The following is a 21,119-nucleotide window of genomic DNA, read 5'->3' as shown; positions in this document are numbered from 1 at the left end:
CAATGTATTAATGCTTCTTAATGCTTCTGAATCTCGTCATTCTGCAAGTCTTACAACTCGTCACACCTCGGTACTACCAGTATCCTTAGTCTCCATATTAAACGACGTATTATTCTCCTTCTTCAGTTCAATCGCCCTCTGCAGCGGCACGAGCACAAACGCCAGTAGCCCAACGCCCATGACCACAAACCACACGGCCCTCAAGGCGCCTGCATACACGCTGATCACCTGCTCCAACGTCTCCGAGCTGGCAATCTCGCTCAGCCGCTCACCACCTGCAGCAAACGCGTATGCGGCACCGTTCCGCAGCGACGCCTGGAGGCCTTCGTCCTGCACGAGATGCACGCGGGCGTTGATCTGCCCGTTGAACACGATGCCGCCCATAGTCACGCCCCAGACGAAGCCGAAGGAGCGGATGAACGAGTAGGTGGCGGTGGCGGTGGCAACGTCCTCTTCTTTGAGTGGTGCCAGCGTGCTCGGAAGGGCTGCTGTGTAGATCATTGCGATGCCTGCAGAGGGAATGATCTGGAGGCCTATCCACGCAGCGTGCGAGGATTCGCCGTCGAGTGTCGCGAGAAGCCCTGCGCCGGTGGCTACGAGCGCCGTGCCGGCGTAGTGCAGGGGAATGTACTGGCCCCATTTCGACAACGCCCAGCCCGAGAAGCCTGCGAATGGAATGATGGCCAGCGCGAAAGGTAGGTAGTAGACGCCAGACATGAGTGGTGACACAAGCTTGACACCCTGGAAGTAGATCGGCAGGAAGAAAGAGATCGTGTACAGGACGACCGAGCTGAGGAATACGAGTGCAAAGCCGGTGATGGAGGTTCGATTTGTGAAGAGGTGTGACGGAGTGCTGGGATTCGCGCTGTAGGACTGCTGCACGTGGTACAGGACCCAGCCCAGTATACCGAGCACAAGGGGGAGGATGACGCGCCATGAAGACCAGGGATGCTCTACGCCGCCGGTGATGAGCGCATAGAAGATGGAGATGGTGGACGGAATGAAGATGAGAGCGCCAAGATAGTCAACGCGCGCAAGAGCATGTGCCCAGGTCGGGCTGCGCACGTAATTGACCTTCAACAGGAGGATGAGGACAATAGCTCCAACGACGGAGATGGGTACGTTGAGGTAGAAGATCCACCGCCAGTTGCTCTCTGCCATCGTGCCTCCGATAACTGGACCGATTGTCGAACCGATCCCAGCTGTCGAGAGGACTGCAGTGAGATACGGTCCGCGATAGCGCGGGGGTACAAGATCGCAGATGATGATGTCTGACAGCACGTAGAGTCCAGCTGCTCCTGTGCCTTGTACGGTGCGGCCGGCAATCAGCATGGCAGGGCTTGACGCACCGCCGGACACTCCACTGCCCAGAGTGAACAGCGCAATAGCGACGAGAAAGGGATTGCGTCGGCCGAAGATATTCGCAAGTTGGCCGTATAGTGGCTGCGGCGCAGTAGACGCGAAGATGAAGCACTGCGCGATCCAGACATACAGGCCGTCATTACCGCCGCCGATTGCGCCTGTGATTGTAGGGAGCGACGTTGTGATGATTGTGCCATCGAGTGCCGACAAGAATGAAAACAGACACAGGACCGCGAATATGCACCACAGCGACCAGGTGTGTTTGAACGGCGCTGAATCCTCTTGTGTGCCTTGGTTTGCGAGTTTCTCGTTGACATCGTGGGTGGAAACATGAGCTGATTCTTCGTCTTTCCCCGTGCTGTCGATCGTGGAGAAAGAAAGGTTAGCCATTATCGTTGCAAACGCGAAGCAACGTTCGCTAGAAGAGAAGATTTGACGAGATGTGGAAAAGATGCGGAGGGTGATAGGTTTAGATGCGTGTGAATGAGCTCATGACACTAGCGAACCGCTGCCTGACACTTTTAAGACTTCTTTGTTTAGAACGGCATGCATAGATAAGACAACTGCGGCACGGCAGGATCGGCAGTGTGCTGACCGGAACGATGCCTTGTGCGAGCTTCCCGCTGCGCCGGTCCCGCTGATTATACAGACTCAGCACGGTCGACCTGTTCGGGGACCGAGCGTTTTGATGGAGACGGTGAGGGGCATTTTCGGTGCTTACGGTGGCGCAATACCCCACGACGCTAGCAAGTTCAAACAAGACAGCGCATGAACGCTCATTGATGCATTTGTATTCACTATTTATGATTCCCATATGCAGAAACGGGCGCTAATGTCATATCGACGCCCAGCTGCCTAGGCAACTGCGACTGCGCCTGACCAGTCGCTGCTGCATCTGACTTAGAAGTACCTGCCGGATGTCATGCCGAGCAGGCCCCAAAGGGCAACCACGCCCTGGTACGTCTGCGACGATCAGTATGTCACGTACGAAAGTGCAAGCAGACTTACTCAGCAGGTTCAGGACCCAGTAGGCGATGCCTCCGGTTAATGTGAAGACGCAGAGGTCTAGAGCCGTTAGCAAGATCGTAGCGCAAATCAAGGCAGACCTACAATCATCGAGACAGAACTTTTTGGACAGTTTCAAGTTCGTGCCGAGGCGAAAAGCGAGACAAAGACGTCCCAACACGACGAGTACAACTCCGGTGACCCACGCCTCATCGACCAGCGTTGAAGGATTGTCGAAGTTCGGAGGCGCACCCGACGGATTGGCCGCCAGAGGGACCTTGGTGAGATCGAGAGGAGCAGTCTGAGGCGCAGTCATATTGTGCAATAGGAGATCAAGGCTGCGGACGAGAAGTAAGTGGACGGACAGCAGAAATATACAGCGAAATTCCTCGAGACACGCGCAGACACCAAACATTACACCATATCGTCATGGTGGTCAGTATGCAGCCGGGAATCTGCAGTCAGGCCAGCCATTGACCGCCGGACCGAGCTGACTGCTAGCGCGCTGTTAAACCCCGAAGCAGGGGTGGCGTGCAGGGTGCGGGCTAGCGTACAGGGGTCCCCTGCCCATCATGTCTCGCGAAGCCTTGACCAAAATGGATTGTATGTGCGACTTGACGGGATGAGCTCTGATCCGCCGAAGATGATTATTATAGCATGGCAGTTTCGGGATAGAGACAACGGCAGATAAGATACGGCTGCCTGTACGAATGCTTATAAACACCTTCAGCGCCAGCCAAAACGCCGTACATAACGCCATAAGCTCTGAGCTGCAATACTGCAAACCTTCTTTCATCTTCACTTGTAGATTTCAAGATGCTTTCTCTCCTACTTTCGAGCCACGAAGCCCTCTGGACTCTTGCATTGGGGGGCTCTCTCATTCCCTGTGCGGTTCTCCTGTCTTCTGTCCGGAAACATGGACTCGTAGGTCTTACCGTACTGTACAGATTCGGAGCTGATTAGATTGCCAGACGGCAGCATTACTCCATCCTTACAATGCAATAAAGAACTGGCTTACCTCTTGGCTGTTCCTCGTCGACGCTCCAAGACTGATCCAAGAGGGATACGAAAAGGTATGTCAAGATCGACCTTTGTACTCGCCATCTAACAGTCGTTCAGGCACAAGGGCGATCTTATACCGTTGACAGTCCGGATGTTCGCTACCACCTGGTCACGGATCCCAAGTTGATCGACGAGATTGACCGTGCCCCTAACGATGTCCTGTCTCTGCAAGCTGCCGCGAAAGTCGTAAGTCGAATGAGTCCACAATCCATGCACGATGCTGATCAAGTGCTACAGCTACTCCGTCCAGAGCACTCAATGCACAAGTTCAGCTGGTTCGAGAAGAGAGGCATCGACAACACACCCCTGCCCAAGACTGTGCGCACTCTGCTGCGAAAGGAGCTGCCCTCCATTCTGCCCAAGACCCGAGTCATCAACTCCAAGATCATGGAGACAATGTTGAGCGGGCCCGGAAAGCAGCCCCATATCTCTCAAGTGGTTCGCGAATGTGTTGCACAGACCTGCGCTATTGGCTTCTTCGGCGAAGAGCTCGGTATGTTGTTCCCAAATGTGGCTTTGAACATTCGCTTACGAGTTTCTAGCCAACGACAAAGAATTCATGAAGGCCGCTGAGGACTTCATCGACAGGACAGTCTATATTGCAGAGGCAGCCCGGATTCTGCCGGGCTTCTTTGGAAGGCTGGTTGTTAAGTTTTTGGAGTCTTATTTCTCATCTCAACATGTCCTCTTCAACGCGCTCGAGGCTGTTGCGCAGCGTAGAATCGAAGAGCACGCTTTGGGAGCCCAAGGTCACGCCATTCCTGAACACGTAAGTCTGACACGCGATCCGCTCAAAGAAAGTTGCTAACGCCTCTTCCTCAATTAGAAGGACTGTATTCAGTACATTATGGAACTCACGATGGACTCCAAGCCTTCGCAATGTATACTTACCGGACCATGGGCAGCTGGCAGAATCACCCACGAACTGATGGCTCTCTGGTTTGGCGCCGTTCACACCATGGCCATGGTAACGACCTTCGCCATCAGGGATGCCTCGATGAATCCAGAGTATCTTGATGTTCTGCGAAGCGAGCTCGAAAGCCCAGCCTACGAGCAATGGGAGGCCACCGGTGCCGGCATGCCATTCCTGGACAGCTTTCTGAAGGAATCTGCGCGTCTGAACCCTCTCGACAATGGTGAGTTTTGCTGAATGCATGGCTGAGTGGATTACTAACATCTGTAGTGAGCACTCGCCGCAAGGCTTTACAGCCGATGACATTATCCGATGGCACACACGCAAAAGCTGGAGAATGGTTCGCGACACCTCTTGCGGCTATGCTGAAAGACGCCGGAAACTGGGCTGAACCCCTAGAGTTTCACGGTTTCCGTCACGTCGCTCCTGAACATCTGGCAACCCTCGAGAACAACAGCCAGTTCTCGAGTCCTGAGCCGGAGAAGGCAGCCCTGCTTACCGACGTCTCGAAATGGCAGACATGGGGTACTGGTCGCATGGCATGGTAAGCTCGCATATGCTCTCGCATCTCATCGCTAGTGCTGACTTCACAATACAGCCCCGGTCGATTCTTCGCAACTGCTGGCATCAAGCAGATCTTCGGTCTGGTCATTACCAAGTACGATGTGGACATTCTGGACAGGTGCGCGCCGCGCAAGTACAGCTGGCGGACGTGCAACGTGCCTCGCTCAGACCTGCCCATCGTGCTCCAGCCGCGTGCGTCTGCGACATGATCGGTGGTTCTGTTCGCATGCACCTGTTTCCTTCGCTCGTTCGGGAGCCGGCTCAGTAATAGTCCGGTCGGTATCGCATCGTATATACCTCTCGCTTGGCTTTGTCTGTAAAATGCGCAAATCTATTCGTTCCTGCTATGATCAACACAATGCTTGCAATCGCCGTCTTCTCTGTGCCAGTCGTCACCCTCCACTGATTTGTGGGCCCCGATCGAAGATTTCATTTTTGGAAGCAGTCGTGATGGCTCGGGAAGCAAGCAGAGGTTGAGCTGATGATAGTCGCCGTGGCGGACGCCGAAAAGAGCGGGTCGGGCGTCGGGCGTGCGGGTGGCTGGCAAACGGCGATCGCCTGCGGGTGTGCTCCGTGCCGCAGCTGCCTAAGTCAGGCCCAAAGCGGCCTAGCGCTGTCAGCAAGAGCTGCGCCGTGTTGGTGGCACAGTCGTGCCTGCGCAAGGGCTCGCACACTTAAAACCCCCGCGGTTCTGCACCCCTTACTTCCAGCAGCTTCGGAGCATCATCCCACTTCGTCTCTTCATCCGCGGCATCTTATATCTTTGGCCCCCATCAAGCTCATCCAACACCTCATTTCGGGTCTCCTCAATCAGCAACTCGCAACCATGTTTGAGCACTTTGCGTATCGGCACATTCCTCCCTTCTGCTCGCCAGCATCTGGACTGTTGGTGGCTTCATGTCCTTTACCCACGGCCCCGAGGAGGCCATTCTCACCTACGGCCTCGACAAGCACATTGCCTCAAACAAGGCGTCGTGGCCCTTGATCAGGATCGAAGGCTCGCGCGTCACCACCATTGGCCTGGCTATCTGGGGTATCTACTTGGGCGGTCATCTGGAGGCCATGGACATCTTGCTCGCCTGCATTGGTTGGATGGCAGTCATCGACGGCGTTGTCTGCTCCAAGGATGGAAAGTCGGGAGCTGCGAAGTCGCGCGCGACTCTGAGGATGGATTGGCACGACACATGTAGGATACTCCCATGTCGACCTTCACCATTGCTGTCACGCAGCGACAAACGGGTATCCTGTTCGTCATCGCACCGACACTTTGGGCATCTAAGGTGGCTATCCTTGCACTCTACATCCGCATCTTCGGCACCATCACCTGGCTTCGACGGACATGCTGGATCTGGATGGTGTGCATGGCGCTCTTCTACGGCTTGAACATCGTGGCCGCTGGAGCGTACTGCGTCCCTAGGAGCGGCGAGAAGTGGGGAGGCGACTCGTTTGCTCGCTGCTCCTCGTCGGCATGGCTGCACGTAGTGGTTGGTGTGTTCTCAGTCGTTGCGGATCTGATCATCTTGATCCTGCCATTTCCCGTGGTCATGAAGCTGCGCATCTCCACGACGAAGAAGATCACCCTCGGCATCGTATTCGGCACTGGTATCATGTAAGTTCGACCTGAATCTATCGCCAGCAGCAACTGACCAATCCACAGCCTGGTCGTACTGAGTGTAGTCTCACTGTGGTTGAGAGTCATCATCTTTCAAGGACATGACTCGACCTGGAACGCAACCCTTCTTGAGATAGTCAGGTACGTCGCCTTACTCCGACTTCATACCTCGCACGTCACTAACAACATTCAGCGTCATCGAGATCTTCGGCACCATTGCCGTCGCCTGTGCGCCTGCCATGTCAGCTTTCTGGCTCAAGATTGTCGTCAAGACCTCACTGTGGAGCAAACTCAAATCCTCGTCGGTCATTTCATATCTCCAATCTCGGGTGCTGCCTTCAAAGTCTCGTGTCCACGAGGACCCTTCTTTTGTTGGCCCTCGTGTTGCATCATCACAGCAGTCAGGCTCGCCAGCTCAGTCAGAGAAGAACTCTCGATACATCATCAAGCAGACCTCGTACGATGTTGTCGACGACGAAGCTTCTCTTGTGCCGGGGCCAAATCAGTCCCTGGTATGAGAATGTCGTTTCCCTGGAGAGTCAATTGACACCGCATGTTTCTGATTAATTGTTTTGTTTTATGAGATACCACGAACCATTGTTCGAGCACACTTGGGAGATACTAGCACATACGTTAGGACGGAGATTAGCAGAATTCAAAGCTTCAAACCTTACTTCTTGCGCATTAGAAATTGTACGTGAGCTACACATGACGGCTCCAATCAACAAAACCGGGAAAAATGAGCCTACCCACTAAATGTGGAGGTCAGACTGCTTACACGTGGATTGCGACCCTGGAATGCATAGGTTGTGCAGCTGTTAGCAGAGGATTAGAAAGGTTGCATCGAGACAGGGATTTGCAGAGCTGCGTGTAGGGTCTCGCCCAGGACACCTTCATTATCCCCGGAGCGTACAATACCAGTGACAGTAGTGAGACTACTGGATGGCGAGTGACTTGGCTTCTGCAGGGGTCTGCCTCGAAAAAGATAAGCTATCGTTTGGCGCGTGTTCTGGTAGGCCACACAGGTCATGGGGCTGGAAACAGACAGACTGATCCCCACAGACTGCCAACAGTTCTGAACAGCCTACTCGCTTAGGTGAGAATCAGTAACCCGATACAGCGATACCGCCGGTGCTTAAGCAGGTCGAATGCCAGCCCAGCCTTACATCGTGCCTGGTCGGAGTATTGTTCGCTGGTGCGATCGAGCAGCCGATATGTCTGAGACTTCTCTCCCTGCTGTCAGCTTATGAAGTGATATTGAATGAGCTGTAAACCTACAGCTGGATTAAATCACATATTTTGACGGTCTACATACTCGTATGGGGTCAACGCCGACAGCTAAGCGCCGGTTCTAAAATATCCTCACTGCCGGCTTTCGTACAACCGAAGACTTGAGCTATCAGACAGAGCTTATGCTCTCCAAAACACTGATTAGTGTTCTATTTTGTACCAGGGAAAGTGGTTGGACAAAACAGTCGTACATCCAGACGAATTACAAGAGATACCGAACGAACACCACCCAGGCCGTGATGATGATCGAAGTAAGAAGCCCAAGCCCGGCATAGGTGACACTTTTGAAATGCTCCCGTTTGGTCAAGGGATCGGAGGTTGGGTCTTCGATCTCCTGCTCGCGAGCTTCACGCTGCTTGAGCGTCATCGTCATGCCTTTCCCGAGAAGTCTGTAGTCGACAGTGATGTATGCAAGTCCTAGCAAAAACGCTAATGATTTGACACCGATCGCGAATGAAAGAACACGTGTGTAAGCATTGCCCTCGGTATCTACACAGTTATGATTAGTGTTGGTAAGCAAGGTTGCATAAAATAGACTCACCATCTTGGAGCACGCCAAACACGATGTCGACAATGGTGGATCCGGAGTTGTTGAAAGCACGCCAGACGCCAAACGCTGTTCCAAGCTTGTTTTGGTCGGCAACCAACAGCGGAATGCATATCTGTAGAGGCATGCTGTTGATGACACCCGCTAAGCTACTGAAGACGAGGGCAACAAGTGGATGGATGTCCGCCCAGCCGAGCAGGCTGCAGGCAATGATCCACAGTACCGGAGCAAGCGCAACGTAGTGGAAGCGATGCCCGTAGCGATCTATGCAGAAGCCTAGAACCGGGGAAAGGACTATCGGAAGGATGTTTTGCGCGCTTGACAGGTAGCCTGCAACTGCCTCGGTGAAGTCGCGCATGCGTATGATGTCTGCGGAGCTTGTGTTGAAGCCGCCTGCCGCACCGGACTGCAGCAGTTGCGTCATTGGAAGCATCCAAAAAGCCCACGGTAATTTAAGAATAGACTCAAAGGACAAGGCTTTCGTGGGCAGGCCCCGCGCCAAGGCTTTGGCTCGCGCTGTTGTCAAGCGATGGCCCACTGGCACGACGAATCGCTCGAAGAGGATATACGCGATGGCGACACAGAAGCTGAATGCACAGAACACGACTGATATCCAGAAGGTCCAGACATATGAGCCAGTGCTGTCGCGGATGGGTATAGCGACCATTCCTCCCTGTTGGTCTTAGCAACGAAAAGAAGCTGGGAATGGAGGACTTACAACAAGATCCACTGTTCGAGATACAGCACTCTCCAATCCAAATGCTAGAGCCAGACCACCGGCACCAAACCAGTGGTAGAAGAACTTCTGTGTCGCTGAGTCCAGTACCGCAATACCAAAGCCCATGATGATGTGCCCACCAGCGAGAAGCCTCCACAGCCCAAGGTTGACAGCTATGCCGGCGAGAATCGAGCCAACAAGCACGATACCCGTGCAACAGAGGACAATGATATTTGGACCGAAGTAGTCAAGCAGAATACCGCCAATGATTGGCCAGATTGAATTGACGATAGCATCTGAGGAGCTGATGACGCCGAACTGCGTGTTGGTGATGCCAAGTTCATTTCGCAAAGTGTTCTTGAGTGGTCCAAGACTGGCGCCGGTCCAGGTATGACCTATGGGGAGCGAGACGACACAGATCAGGGCAAGAATCTTGTACTTCCAGGGGATCTTGTAAGCTGCAGAGTTGAAGTCAAGCCGCGCGTGGTCGGGAGAAGTTTCGGAGAGTTGAGAACCCCGAACATCATCCGACTGCTGGATCTCGACAGGATCAACACTGATGCCCGTCTTGTCGAGCTGCCCTTTTTCTGTATCGGAAGTCATCTGGAGAGGGCTGAAGGTTAGTGGAAAGGAGCTAAGTGGTTGAAGGGAGATGATCTAGATAAGATCCCATCTTATCAATCGGACGGTCGAACTTGTTCAGACATCGTGATTGACGCCCAGTTCTTCTTGGCTTTGCAGACATTTACGCCAAGATCGTCTGGAAATGATCGAAATGGCTGTTTTATGGAGCCGGCTTGGTTCCGCGTCGTATTCAGAGCATAGTAACTCGTCCAAGAGGGTTTGCCTGATCAGCTAGTCGTTTTGTCTTATCAGATCCGCAGTCGAAGACGAAGAGGTCTTAGAAGCATCGATTTCGTTGAGGCCAAGAGGAGCCAAGAGGCTCCAGCAGAAGACTACCGCCAGGTCGTACACTCGGCAGAGCAGCGAACAAGCGATCACCAAGCTCTCTAAGCGCGGTCTGTATGAAATATCCCACTCTTGTCCTTCCTTCAGTTTTGTGAGGGGTGAAAGAAAGGCGGAAGCAATTATAATCGACTTCTCGGAAGCAGGATCGAAGAGCTGGTATACACGATAAACATCGCACGCCCTGGCAATCATCAATATGCAGTCGATCCATCATCGGAACTGGTCATCGCATTGGAAGCAAACGCCGAAGGTGCCGGTCGGCCCTGCGAAGTCGCTCGTTGGCCGATTGTGGAGGCCGGGTGGCAAGACTGACTCCGAAAGCCTGGGATGGAGAAGTCAACGTATCCGAAGTGTGCGCAGTGGTCGGCGCGTCCACACGCTCGATGGACGCGTCTGGCAGGTATTGAGGGGTGAAAGTACGAGGTGTCGGAGGGAAGGTGCACGGGCCAGTGCCACTGCCGAACTCGGCTGATGACGATGCCGCGTTCTTCAGCCGACATCACCAATCTCTCCTAACAGCTTCAACATGGTTGACTGCAAGCCAACGAGCCCAGACCACGTTGCAGTTTCACTCGCCTATGATAACGTACTTGCCTGATACCATTCAGCGGCTGATCTTGCTTTGAAGCTCCCCTAAGCTCTGAGTCGAAATTGAAAAGCAGTTTCAATCTTTCACATCTCGAGTTGTCGCTTCGCAGATGGAGTTCGATGCTGGCGATGCAGAAGAGCCACAAAGCACGAACTAGTCATGACACAGTAGTCATCTCCAGCAGACCTTTGGGACTGTTTATACGAATATTGTCGGCATCTGACCAGATATAGCGAGTTCCATGGCATATCAACCACGCAGATGCTAGGCCTGACCTAAAGCCGAGTAGTGTCGCGGTCTATTACCCCAGAGTCAGTTTCAAGGCTCGCCGCATCAATCTCTTGAGTTTGCTCTTGCTTCAGCCCTACCTTCTCATCGGCAATCCACCACGCCCCAACGACGACCTCGAGAGGTCCTGAGCGACGGCTGACGGTTTTGTTATCGTGTTTACAGTATACTCCGGAAATATACGAGGTGTGCCGTCAAGAAGAAGAGGGGGACATTGAAACAGTACGCATGGTCGTCAGGATTTAGTACGGGATTTGGTCCTTTTACTAGATGAGGACATGCAGACTGCTCGTAGACTGCACTCGGGATGTTTATCCAACCAGTCGAGACTCGGAAAGCTGCACAATTGCCATCCTGCCTTTTAGCAATGACCGGCTTCGGTCAACCACGAGACGGCTGACAAAACTCACCGTTGGCGACAACTCACTTACATGAGTAAGAAATGCTAATGTGCGGCATTCTCCAGACGTGCGCGTTCATTGGTCGTAATCTAGGGATCGTGGAGTTTGTGGCGGTGACAATGCTGACTGACCATTACGAACAGCACAGGCCACCCGCTTTTGTAGAGCCTGTGTAGATCCAGGCACAAGGCTGTCGAGTAATCTTGAGGTTATAAGCAACATTACTGTTGTCGAGGAATTTACCATTCGCATGTCAGAACGGCTAAGTTGAGCTGTCAGCCATGCATTCCAAACTCAGTCTCGTCTTTGCAGCTCTCTTATCCACAATCCTTGCCGGTCCAACAGTCGTTCGAGCTCCCAAGCCGCAGGTTAAGTTGCCTCTTCCGGCCTACACCGTTGCGCAGCTGCCCAAAAGTCCCAGCTGGCTCGAAAATGTTGCAGTTCGAAGCAATGGTGACCTGCTGGTGACACAGTTCAACCCCGCGCCTGTCCTATACACGGCGAAGGACCCGGCATCGGGTAAAGCGACTCTGGAGACCGTGTACGAGTTTACGACCATCACCAAGATCCTCGGCATCATTGAAACACTGCCAGACACTTTTGTCATCGTCGGCGGCAACGCAACAGCGAATGCAACCGGGTTCGCTGGCACCTTTTCTGCGTGGGAAGTAAAGTTTTCGAAGAGCGTAGCGCGGACCAAGAAGATTGCCGACATTCCAGACTCCATGTTCCTCAATGGTGTTGTCAGTCTGCCGGACGCTCCGCACGTAGTCTTGATCGCAGACAGCCAATTCGGACTGCTGTTTAGGCTGGACACCAAGAGCGGAAAACACGAGATTATCGCCGATCGGCCACAGTTCAAGTCGGACGCCCAGCGCTTCAACCAGACAGTGGGTTTCGGGATCAACGGAGTTAAGATCAGAGACGGGTATCTGTACTGCTCCAACTCCGATCTCATCAACATATACCGCGTGCCAATTACCAAAGACGGCTACATTGCGCAGGGCGGCAAGGCCCCGGTTGAGCTGTACGCGGACCTCAATCCCGTGACGACTTTTCTGGACGACTTCGAAATCGGCAAAGATGGAACGCTGTGGGTTGTCACAAATAGCGCCAACACAGTCGTCGCAGTATCGCCGAAAGACCGCAAGCCCCGGGTGGTGGTAGGTGCGAAAGACCAGTTGACGGTTGCGGGCGGAACGGGCGCAGCCTTCGGGCGCACGGCCCAGGACAAACACGTGCTTTATGTCAGTACGACAGGAGGGCTAGCGGCGCCGATCAACGGAACTATAGTGGAGCCTGGCAAAGTAGAAGGCATCGATACGCGAGGATGCTGATTGGGACGCCAGGGCAACCCTCGGGTGTGCTGCAGGGTACTCTGGTGTTGGTCTGTGTTTGGTCGCTCTCAAGTGCTACTCTGTAGTCTGGAATGCGTCAGTGACGTCATCGTCTGTATCAACTTTGGTAGTACCTTTAGCCAGTTGTGCCTTGACTTGCGATATCCGACTGATCTATCGGCGCTGTCAGTAGAAGAAGGATTGGTGTGCATGAGCACGTCGGCCCTATAGCGATAAGCTGGCAGCGTTTGATGACAACGGCAGGCTGTATGCTCGTGCCAAGGTTGCAGAGATGAAGGTATTGTTCGAAGATACTGTGTGTCGGTATGGTATCGCGCTTATTAGTCGTTTCTGATTCATGTATCCTGTATCATGACCCCTACCCAACAAATCGTTCACCGCCACTGCTGAGCCAGCACAGCGTGCATTTCAACCAACCCGCCGCATAGAGGAATAACAGCGGCTGTTCCGGCCAGAGGCTATCCACTATGGTCAGCCCATTTGTTGGGTGTTGGAACTTGGCCCGAAGAAGCGCCTTCTCGCTTTCGGGCTTTTGAGGTAACTCCTAACAAAGCGACGAAACCCGATGCTTTTCGGTCGCGCTAGTGCAGGCTGAACACGAAGACATTCGGCCATGAAAGTATGTCCTGTACTTATTAGAGGCTGTCCGAAGGTCTAAATCCGCACACATCCACAGCTCACAAACTCAACATCCAATATGAAGGTCCTTCTTACAGGTTGCTCCGGCTTCATCGGCAGCCACACCCTTGAGTTTCTGCTCCAAAAAGGGTATGTCAATTCGCACCTTGAATATGTCTCGCTGACAGTATAGCCACAATGTCGTGATTACAGTCCGCAGCGACGCCAAGGGGAAGCAGTCTCTGGACAGCCACCCCAGCTACGCCAGTAACCTCTCGTACACTGTCGTTCCCGACATGACCATCTCGGGAGCTTTCAACGATGCCGTTCAGTCGTCGCCGGAATTTGATGCTGTGATCCACATGGCCAGCCCTTTCACTTTCGACGTCAAGGACTTCAAGCGTGACACGATTGATCCTGCCGTTGAGGGCACCACCGAGATCCTCAGGGCCATCAAGGGCTTTGCACCGTCGGTCAAGCGAGTTGTCGTCACTTCTTCTTTCGCTGCGGTCATGAACCTCACGTCCAGTATCACCACGTACACCGCAGAGAACTGGAACCCCATCACCGAAGAGGCTGCCCTTTCCAACAGCGCAATGGCGTATATCGGCAGTAAAACATTCGCCGAGCGCGCAGCATGGGACTTCGTGAAGAACGAGAAGCCCAACTTCACACTCGCGACCATCAACCCGTGCATGGTTTTCGGTCCCGTGACCTACCAACTCCGCTCGCTGGATGCCGTCAACACCTCCAACGCCGTGTTCAGGGACATGATCGTCGGAAAGATGAAGGAGAGCATACCGGAGAACGCGTTCCAGTGGGTCGACGTCCGCGACGTTGCGTTTGCTCACGTCAGGGCCATGGAAGTGCCCGAGGCTGGTGGACAGCGCTTCCTCACCGCTGCAGGGGCGTACAGCAATGCGAAGATTGCGGAGATTATTAGGGAAAACTTCCCAGAGCTGCGCGACGAGATTGCCGAGCAGCCAGCGTCGGAACCTTCATCGGGGTTCACCATTGACTGCACGCCAGCTAAGGAGCTTCTGGGGATCACATTCAAGACTCTGGAGGAATCGACTGTCGAAGCAGTCAAGACCCTGCTGGCTGTCAAGGCTTAGAGACTCGATGTGTCTCGCCGATGGCCAGTGCTGGTTCGCTTATCAGGGTTTTAGATTTGTAGGATAGAACAAGAATACCAAGACGTGAAACTGTTTGCAGAGTTCTGAACTAAGGCGGCGGTCGAACCAAAGTAAGGCTCGGGCTGATATCCGGTAGGGTAGTAGATACCCCGCATTGTTGAACGATAGCCTAGTCAGCCTTGTACGACTTGCCCTGCACCTCGCTGACCGCCATCTACACTGAAGCGGGCCTCGTTTATGATTTGTGGAGTCGTTGCGCTCGAAGTCCATCGCCAAGCGGTATCCACACAATACAAACATCTCGTGTAAAGGTCCTGACGATAGAGCAAACAACTGTCATGGTCCGGGACGCCAGCTGCTAGTTCGAATTTCTCCGCATTCAGGCCCTTTGGTGCCATGCCCTTCTTGGTTCTCCACCGCTTCGAACAAAGCTCGAAGCTCGGATGCGCCGCAGGCTCACGTGCTAGCGACTGCACCCTTAATGCTTCAGGGCTGTCCTCGCCCTCGCAGTGGACTCTGGATGCCCACGATCGTTCTGCGAAGACACGCGCCCGAGCTTGGTCGCCGTGCGCGACGCATATCTGAAACGCGTCGTAGTATAGTCGGGCGTTCAGAACTCCTGCACATTGCTCGAATTCATCACTCAGGACCTTAAGGAGCGACTGGCAGGCTCTCAGACTCTGGCCGGGCTTGAGTGACATACAAAATGCGTCCCCGATGGCGTCATCCAAAGTCTTAATGCGCATGCGACGGGCGTTGCTGGCTTGGAGATCGGCAGCAGAGCAGGAGCATCTCGCGCAGTCGCATTCGAAACCAAAGGCTTCCTTGAGTTGTTTGCGCCGCAAATCAGATGTGTTGCCCCCGTCATAGGATATTGTGATCTCGTCCCCTGCCGCAATCGGTCGGGTCGCGTGTATGGTCTCTTTCTTGAGCAAGCTGTTCCAGCTGTGGTGACTGTTGGAGATGCAGCTATGATTAATGAGACAGATGGTAGGATACACGGCACCGATGGGTGAGTCCGCACCACACGGCAGGGCATTCGTCTTGAATGTGTTGGAGAACGGGAACTTTCCGGGAAAGTTGTTGTGGAGGGACAGAAATTGTCGTTGCGACGTCTTCGACAGCGCTTTCAGCTTCGCTGCGATGTTTCGCTCCAGGTCCACGGAAGAAAGGTTCAAGCTCGTAAAGATCGGCTCTTCGCAGAGTATTCGAGTTCCACTGGCTATGTCAACACATGCGACAAGGCCTCTTCCTTTTCCGGGAATGTCCTTCACTTCGAAGAGCGAGGTGGGGTCTCTAACGGAGGTATCGATACCGCTGTGTGCTTCAGGCTCGTCTGGCTGTTTGCAAGGTCAACAAACTCCAACTACAAGAGACATCTCTTACGTACCTGTTCGTACGACCGGATAGATTCGTCGACTGCAGCCCAGTCGTACTCGCCATACACATCAAATAGCTCGTCCCAATACTGGATTCGAGAGCCAAAGTGGGAATCTGCGATAGATCGAACGGTTCTGATGTAGCGTTCCACGCCGGTCGCCGCGGTATTAGGCCCTGTGATCTTTGAGCTGAATCGCAGAAACTTGTGACCCTCAAAGGGAAGTGTGGGATGTTCGCCCGCCTTGAAGAGGATGTAGTTTGGCTTGATCTCGACCTGGGTGTCGTCCTCGTACCGGCGTTTGATGGAGTCGATGAATTGCTCCCACTTGCGTCTATCGGCAGCGTCTTTGGAAAGGCGTGGGACCATATCGAAGCCAGCATCGGCGCCCATGGCTGCGTTCTGATTCCACGAGAATGGAGGTGAGACAGTTGATACTGCGGGGTCAGCAAATATTTACCTAACAATCATGTTGTGGAACGTCGGTGTACTTAGCAAACACCAACTGTGGAAGGTTATGGATTTGAGATCACGTGACATAGCATTGCACGGTGATAGCTCAAACCGAATGTCCTGAGCTCTAGCAACTGAGTGTCCTGAAACGAGACTCTCCCATTCTGGCGGTGCTTTGACCCATTGTATTTCGGCGGCAAATCGTCGAAGCTGCTTTCAACTAGACGTCACCTCTCACTGAAGGATGGTTTTATCGGTGGAAATTGGCCAAAATTGTCCTCTGTAATCATTGTAGCGCGTTGGGGAGCCCAACTTCCTCAAAGTGTTGACGGAAGAGATGAAGCGGGAAGCGGGGATCATCCAACCTCGGCTGAACCATTCGACACCAAAACACCACGCTCCACAATCCAGATAGATCCCTCCCGCTTGAAACCCACATCCACGTCAAAGTAAGCTTTCGCCCGAAGCTTATGCGTGCTTGATGCCCCGTCGTTATCTCAGATGCCGTGTGCTTGCACTAGGGCTGACAAGGCTGTCTAGACGCACAGTCAGCTGACGATGATCGGACGGCGCAGTATTTATTCGGCGTCGCTCGCAGTAGAGAAAAGAGCCTCCACGCTCCCAAAATGCCTTTGCTTGCGCAGGAACATGTTCGTATCCCGAACAAAGACATTCTGTCGTGGATGTATGACGAGCCGCAGTTCGATCACAGCGTGCCGGTGGGTTTCCATTTTGGGTGTCGGGTATGCTTTAGCTGATTTGGGAAGATCTACATAGATGCCTACGATGCGTCGAACTCGATTTCCGCAGAGCAGGCGAATATACTGATTCGACAGCTGATTGCCGGATTTCGACAAGCTGGTGTCCGAGAAGGCGATACCGTGCTTGTGCACGCTTTCAACAGCATCTACTATCCTGTTATTGTGCTTGGTATCATAGGCTGCGGAGCGATTTACACGGGGTCAAACCCTGCGTACACGCCCTACGAGGTAGATTTTATCCGAACGTGATTCTAGACTGAGACTGATGTGAAGGGACAGCTCGACCACGCATTTCGAAGCTGCGCACCTAGGCTCGTCATCTGCGACCCTGAGGTCATGAACGACGGACTTACTGCTGCAGCCCAAGGCAATGGAGTGTCTCTGTCCAGCATCCTCATTTTCGATACCTCTTCCGTCAAATCCCTTCGCACGACCTCGCAGCGAGTGCTTGAAGGCTTCGCATCCTGGCGCAGCCTGCTCAACCAGGGCGAGGCAAATTGGGTACGGTTCGACGACGAAGCCACAAGCCGAAGGACAGTCGCAGGTCTCTTCTTCTCGAGTGGCACAACCGGTTTACCCAAGCTCACTAAACTCTCGCACTACAATCTCATCGCGCAACACACGCTCGCGTTTGAAAAATTTCCGCGTCCGTACATATTGAAGAGACTCATTGCTCTGCCTATAGTCCATGCTGCGACCGCACCGTCGACGCACGTCTCTCCGTTGAGGTCAGGGCATCCGCAGGTCATTATGCGTCGGTACGATCCAGGGACGTTTCTGGAGATGTGCGCACAGCACGATATCACGGACCTGACGCTTGTGCCGCCGCAAGTCATATCGCTGCTCGCACATGCTATGCCTGATGCCAAGAAGAGAGAGCTGTTGAGGAGTATTCGTCTGGCATACGGAGGCGCCGCACCGCTCGATGCAGTCACTCAGTCGCGCTTCCAGGCCCTGTTATCTGCTGGCAGTCCGTTTACGCAAGTCATGGGCATGACCGAGACTTCCTGCTTCGCCTCCCCTCCTGCCGTATCCGGAGGATGACGACACCGGGTCTGTCGGACGCTTCCTGCCGAATATGGATGTGAAGCTGCTCGATGACGTCGGCAATGAATTGCAGGATTACAGTCAGCCCGGCGAGCTGGCGATTCGCGGGCCAACGGTCACAGAGGGGTACGTCGGTGTGCCGAGAGAACGCGACTTTGACGTCGATGGGTATCTGCGGACAGGCGATGTCTTGTATCAAGACAAGAAGAGTAAGCTGTGGTATATCGTTGACCGCAAGAAGGAGATGATCAAAGTCCGCGGTTTTCAGGTCGCGCCGAAAGAGCTCGAGGGCGTGCTGCTCGAACACGCAGGTATTGCCGATGCGGCGGTCATTGGCGTGAAAGGAAAAGACGGAAGTGAGATGCCGAGGGCGTACGTGGTCAAGAAGGATGTTACATTAAGCGAGACGGATGTGCAGGCTTGGATTAAGGAGAAGCTCGCGCGATACAAGTGGTTGGCTGGTGGCGTACAGTTCGTGGAGAGCATACCGAAGAGTCCAAGTGGAAAGATCCTGAAGAGGTTGTTGAGGGAAAGCGTTGAGAAGGGGCGCAAGTCGAAGCTGTGACATAAAGAAGAGATGAACTCTCTCTGCTTATCGAATAGACTAGAGTTGTCACCAAACTGTGTGTTTCGATTAATTCAGCAGCACCTTCGTCTTTGGTGTGAAGACTAGTCTTGTTCGAGCTCATCTTCTTCGAGCTCATCTTGTTCGAGCTCACCTTGTTCGAGCTCATCTTGTTCGAGCTCATCCTGCATATCATACCAGGTCGATTCGCTGGACCGGAAATATACAGCTTCGATACGATCCCATCCGTGATCTTCATGCAAGTGCCCCAGTAAGAACTTGCACATGAAACAGTACCTAAGGTTGTGACATGTGCGACACCTGAAACAAGGACCGTATATACCCTGAACGTAGTAAGACATGGTATAAGATCACCAAGATGCGAATGTACCTACGAAAAAGCAGCTACCACACCAATAACTACGGTGTTGTTGGCCTTCAAGATAATTCACGGCCAGCTCAGTGTTGAGTGCAGTGCGTGTTGATTCAGACAATCTTTTGATCATCCTCTTGTTTCCGTGGAAGACGGCAACAGCGGAAGGCGTCCAATTACCTTGTAACTCAGGGACGATCACGTTCTCGCAGGACCATCCTCCAGCAACTAGCGCCTCCACAATATGTGCATCTCCTTTCCTGCAAGCCCAGTGGAGCGGACTCCAGCCTTTCTTCTGATGAAGGGGCTGCACATACCCCTCAAGGACCGCTCTCAGGATGGCGGTGGAGCCGCTAGAAGCAGCATAGCATACTAAGTCGTCGCCCTTAGCATCTACTGATGTTGGATCAAGTCCTCGGCTAGCAACGTATTCATACGTGTCTGGACATCCACTCCTTGCCGCGATATGAAGTGGGGTTCGATCGTGATCATCTGCAAGGTGCAGACTCGTTGGGTTGTTCTGCACACAGATCTGAAGAAGGTCCGTCGAGCCTTTGAGAGCAAGTTCATTCGCGATAGTGCCAACCAGTGGTGACAGACCCCCCGAGGCATTATAAAGGTTTTCTTCCAAAAGAGCTCTTACCACATCGAATTGACAACTGGTCAACGCTATAGTCAGTGGGGTAAATCCATTTCTATTCGGGATCACCAAATCCACCTGCTTGGCAGGTAAGAGCTGAACAACCTCAAGATGGCCAAAGAGAGCCGCAAGATGTATGGGCATGTCGCCATCATCGGTGCGAACATTCAAGCGACCTGCACACCTCTCAAGTAGGAACTTTACAATGTCAGGATCCCCTTGCATAGCTGCCAGGTGAAGAAGCGTTTCGCCATGGTTTGTGGTAGCAGTCACCATATCTGGACCTTTCTCGACAAGCAGTGTTACCAGCTCAGGACTGCCATACCTCGCTGCAAGATGAAGAGGAGTCCAGCCGTCGTTGTCAGTAGCCGACCATTCTGCGCCATGCTCAAGCAGTAATTCCGTGACATCAACATTGTTGTGTCTCGCCGCGATATGGAGTGGGTTCCGGCCGTCGTTGTTAACTGCTGCAATGTCTGTGCCTCTATCGAGTAGTAGCTTGACCACCTGGGGCTGATCTCGGCTTGCAGCAACACCAAGGAGACTATCGCCGTCGGTAGTAACTTTTGTAATATCCGCCCCCTTGTCAAGCAAAAGTTTGAAGACTCTAAGATAACCCCGATCTGCGGCCACATGGATGAGCGGCCATCCCCGATCACCCTTACGAAAGCCTGCGTCAATCTTGAGCAGATTCTCGATTGCCCCAAGATCGGAATTCTCTAGTGACAAGTCGGGTGGTGTCTGCTCGCTGTCATTTGTGTTGGGCCAGACAGCTCCATGACTAAGGAGCAATTCCACTATACCTATCTGCGTTCTCCCTCCACAAAACGCGAAGATCAGTGGTGACCACCCATCCTCATCGCGAACATCTGGATTTGCACTGTGTTTAAGCAGCAACTGAACAACTTCAACGTGACCATCCCTTGATGCTATACAAAGCGGTGTTCGACCATGATCATCTGTATGGTCAGGATGGGCACCGTACTCAAGCAAGGCCTCGATAGCTTTCAGATGACCGTGCTGTGATGCCAGGAAGAGCGGGGTCCGTCCCTCTACGTCTTTACTGCAAGGGTGTGCCCCCTGCTCGAGCAGAATCTTGATGATCATGTCTCTCCCCTGGCATGCAGCAACTGCAAGCGGAGATCTATACTCCCCATCTGGCGGATCAGCGTCTGCACCCTTCTCTAGCAGAAACTTTACTTTTGCTTGTTGACCTCCGTATGCAGCAGCTGCAAGCGCGGAACCAAACTCTCCAACATGCGCCTTCAAATCTGCACCGTTCTCCAGCAGTAGCTCAACGATGTGCTCGTCCACTTGTCTTAAAGCTATCCCAAGGACAGATCCGTATGGTTCACACTTCGCGTTGGCATTCGCTCTGTTGATGAGTAAGAACCTTGCCATCATGTAGTCTCTCTCATAGACAGCCCTTTGTAAGGGTGTGTATCCATGATCTTGCTCTCTTGCCTCTAT

General features: G+C 53.3%; 9 protein-coding genes across 9 annotated transcripts; 5 read left to right on the top strand and 4 right to left on the bottom strand.

Annotated features, from left to right (window-relative positions):
• On the bottom strand, positions 1-2,043 carry C7974DRAFT_29565 (major facilitator superfamily domain-containing protein). Its single transcript, XM_046137681.1, has one exon. It carries the CDS (start codon positions 1,750-1,752, stop codon positions 61-63), a length of 1,692 nt encoding a protein of 563 aa, XP_046003636.1. The 5' UTR covers positions 1,753-2,043; the 3' UTR covers positions 1-60.
• Positions 2,044-2,262: 219 nt separating this feature from the next.
• On the bottom strand, positions 2,263-2,683 carry C7974DRAFT_408532 (uncharacterized protein; the record flags this gene model as incomplete). The annotated part of the gene is made up of 3 exons (XM_046143337.1): positions 2,263-2,325; positions 2,351-2,427; positions 2,473-2,683. 3 exons carry the CDS (start codon positions 2,681-2,683, stop codon positions 2,263-2,265), a joined length of 351 nt encoding a protein of 116 aa, XP_046003635.1.
• Positions 2,684-2,983: 300 nt separating this feature from the next.
• C7974DRAFT_29567 (cytochrome P450) lies at positions 2,984-5,139 on the top strand. The gene is made up of 7 exons (XM_046137682.1): positions 2,984-3,291; positions 3,339-3,440; positions 3,487-3,615; positions 3,667-3,922; positions 3,972-4,198; positions 4,256-4,565; positions 4,613-5,139. The coding sequence occupies exons 1-7, from the start codon at positions 3,184-3,186 to the stop codon at positions 4,888-4,890; spliced, it is 1,410 nt and encodes a 469-aa protein (XP_046003634.1). The 5' UTR covers positions 2,984-3,183; the 3' UTR covers positions 4,891-5,139.
• A 664-nt stretch (positions 5,140-5,803) lies between these two features.
• On the top strand, positions 5,804-7,036 carry C7974DRAFT_408530 (uncharacterized protein; the record flags this gene model as incomplete). Its single annotated transcript, XM_046143336.1, has 4 exons — positions 5,804-6,019; positions 6,097-6,515; positions 6,564-6,659; positions 6,712-7,036. The coding sequence occupies 4 exons, from the start codon at positions 5,804-5,806 to the stop codon at positions 7,034-7,036; spliced, it is 1,056 nt and encodes a 351-aa protein (XP_046003633.1).
• A 767-nt stretch (positions 7,037-7,803) lies between these two features.
• C7974DRAFT_29548 (major facilitator superfamily domain-containing protein) lies at positions 7,804-9,954 on the bottom strand. The gene is made up of 3 exons (XM_046137679.1): positions 9,074-9,954; positions 8,350-9,028; positions 7,804-8,297 (listed from the first exon to the last, which is right to left on the bottom strand). Exons 1-3 carry the CDS (start codon positions 9,674-9,676, stop codon positions 8,011-8,013), a joined length of 1,569 nt encoding a protein of 522 aa, XP_046003632.1. The 5' UTR covers positions 9,677-9,954; the 3' UTR covers positions 7,804-8,010.
• A 1,647-nt stretch (positions 9,955-11,601) lies between these two features.
• C7974DRAFT_430523 (uncharacterized protein) lies at positions 11,602-12,657 on the top strand (the record flags this gene model as incomplete). The annotated part of the gene is made up of 2 exons (XM_046144711.1): positions 11,602-11,688; positions 11,725-12,657. 2 exons carry the CDS (start codon positions 11,602-11,604, stop codon positions 12,655-12,657), a joined length of 1,020 nt encoding a protein of 339 aa, XP_046003631.1.
• A 718-nt stretch (positions 12,658-13,375) lies between these two features.
• On the top strand, positions 13,376-14,411 carry C7974DRAFT_430522 (dihydroflavonol-4-reductase; the record flags this gene model as incomplete). The annotated part of the gene is made up of 2 exons (XM_046144710.1): positions 13,376-13,446; positions 13,490-14,411. The coding sequence occupies 2 exons, from the start codon at positions 13,376-13,378 to the stop codon at positions 14,409-14,411; spliced, it is 993 nt and encodes a 330-aa protein (XP_046003630.1).
• A 97-nt stretch (positions 14,412-14,508) lies between these two features.
• Positions 14,509-16,688, bottom strand: C7974DRAFT_29811 (uncharacterized protein). The gene is made up of 2 exons (XM_046137695.1): positions 15,823-16,688; positions 14,509-15,772 (listed from the first exon to the last, which is right to left on the bottom strand). Exons 1-2 carry the CDS (start codon positions 16,201-16,203, stop codon positions 14,606-14,608), a joined length of 1,548 nt encoding a protein of 515 aa, XP_046003629.1. The 5' UTR covers positions 16,204-16,688; the 3' UTR covers positions 14,509-14,605.
• A 124-nt stretch (positions 16,689-16,812) lies between these two features.
• Positions 16,813-18,819, top strand: C7974DRAFT_460254 (4-coumarate-CoA ligase-like protein). Its single transcript, XM_046146134.1, has 4 exons — positions 16,813-16,982; positions 17,031-17,252; positions 17,304-18,008; positions 18,064-18,819. The coding sequence occupies exons 1-4, from the start codon at positions 16,890-16,892 to the stop codon at positions 18,634-18,636; spliced, it is 1,593 nt and encodes a 530-aa protein (XP_046003628.1). The 5' UTR covers positions 16,813-16,889; the 3' UTR covers positions 18,637-18,819.
• The last annotated feature ends 2,300 nt before the right edge of the window (positions 18,820-21,119 follow it).

Source organism: Boeremia exigua, assembly GCF_020726555.1.
Source record: "Boeremia exigua strain MPI-SDFR-AT-0100 chromosome Unknown C7974scaffold_1, whole genome shotgun sequence".
Lineage (NCBI taxonomy): Eukaryota > Fungi > Ascomycota > Dothideomycetes > Pleosporales > Didymellaceae > Boeremia > Boeremia exigua.
The sequence above is the reverse complement of the archived record's forward strand: the minus strand, read 5'-3'. Positions and strand labels throughout refer to the sequence as shown.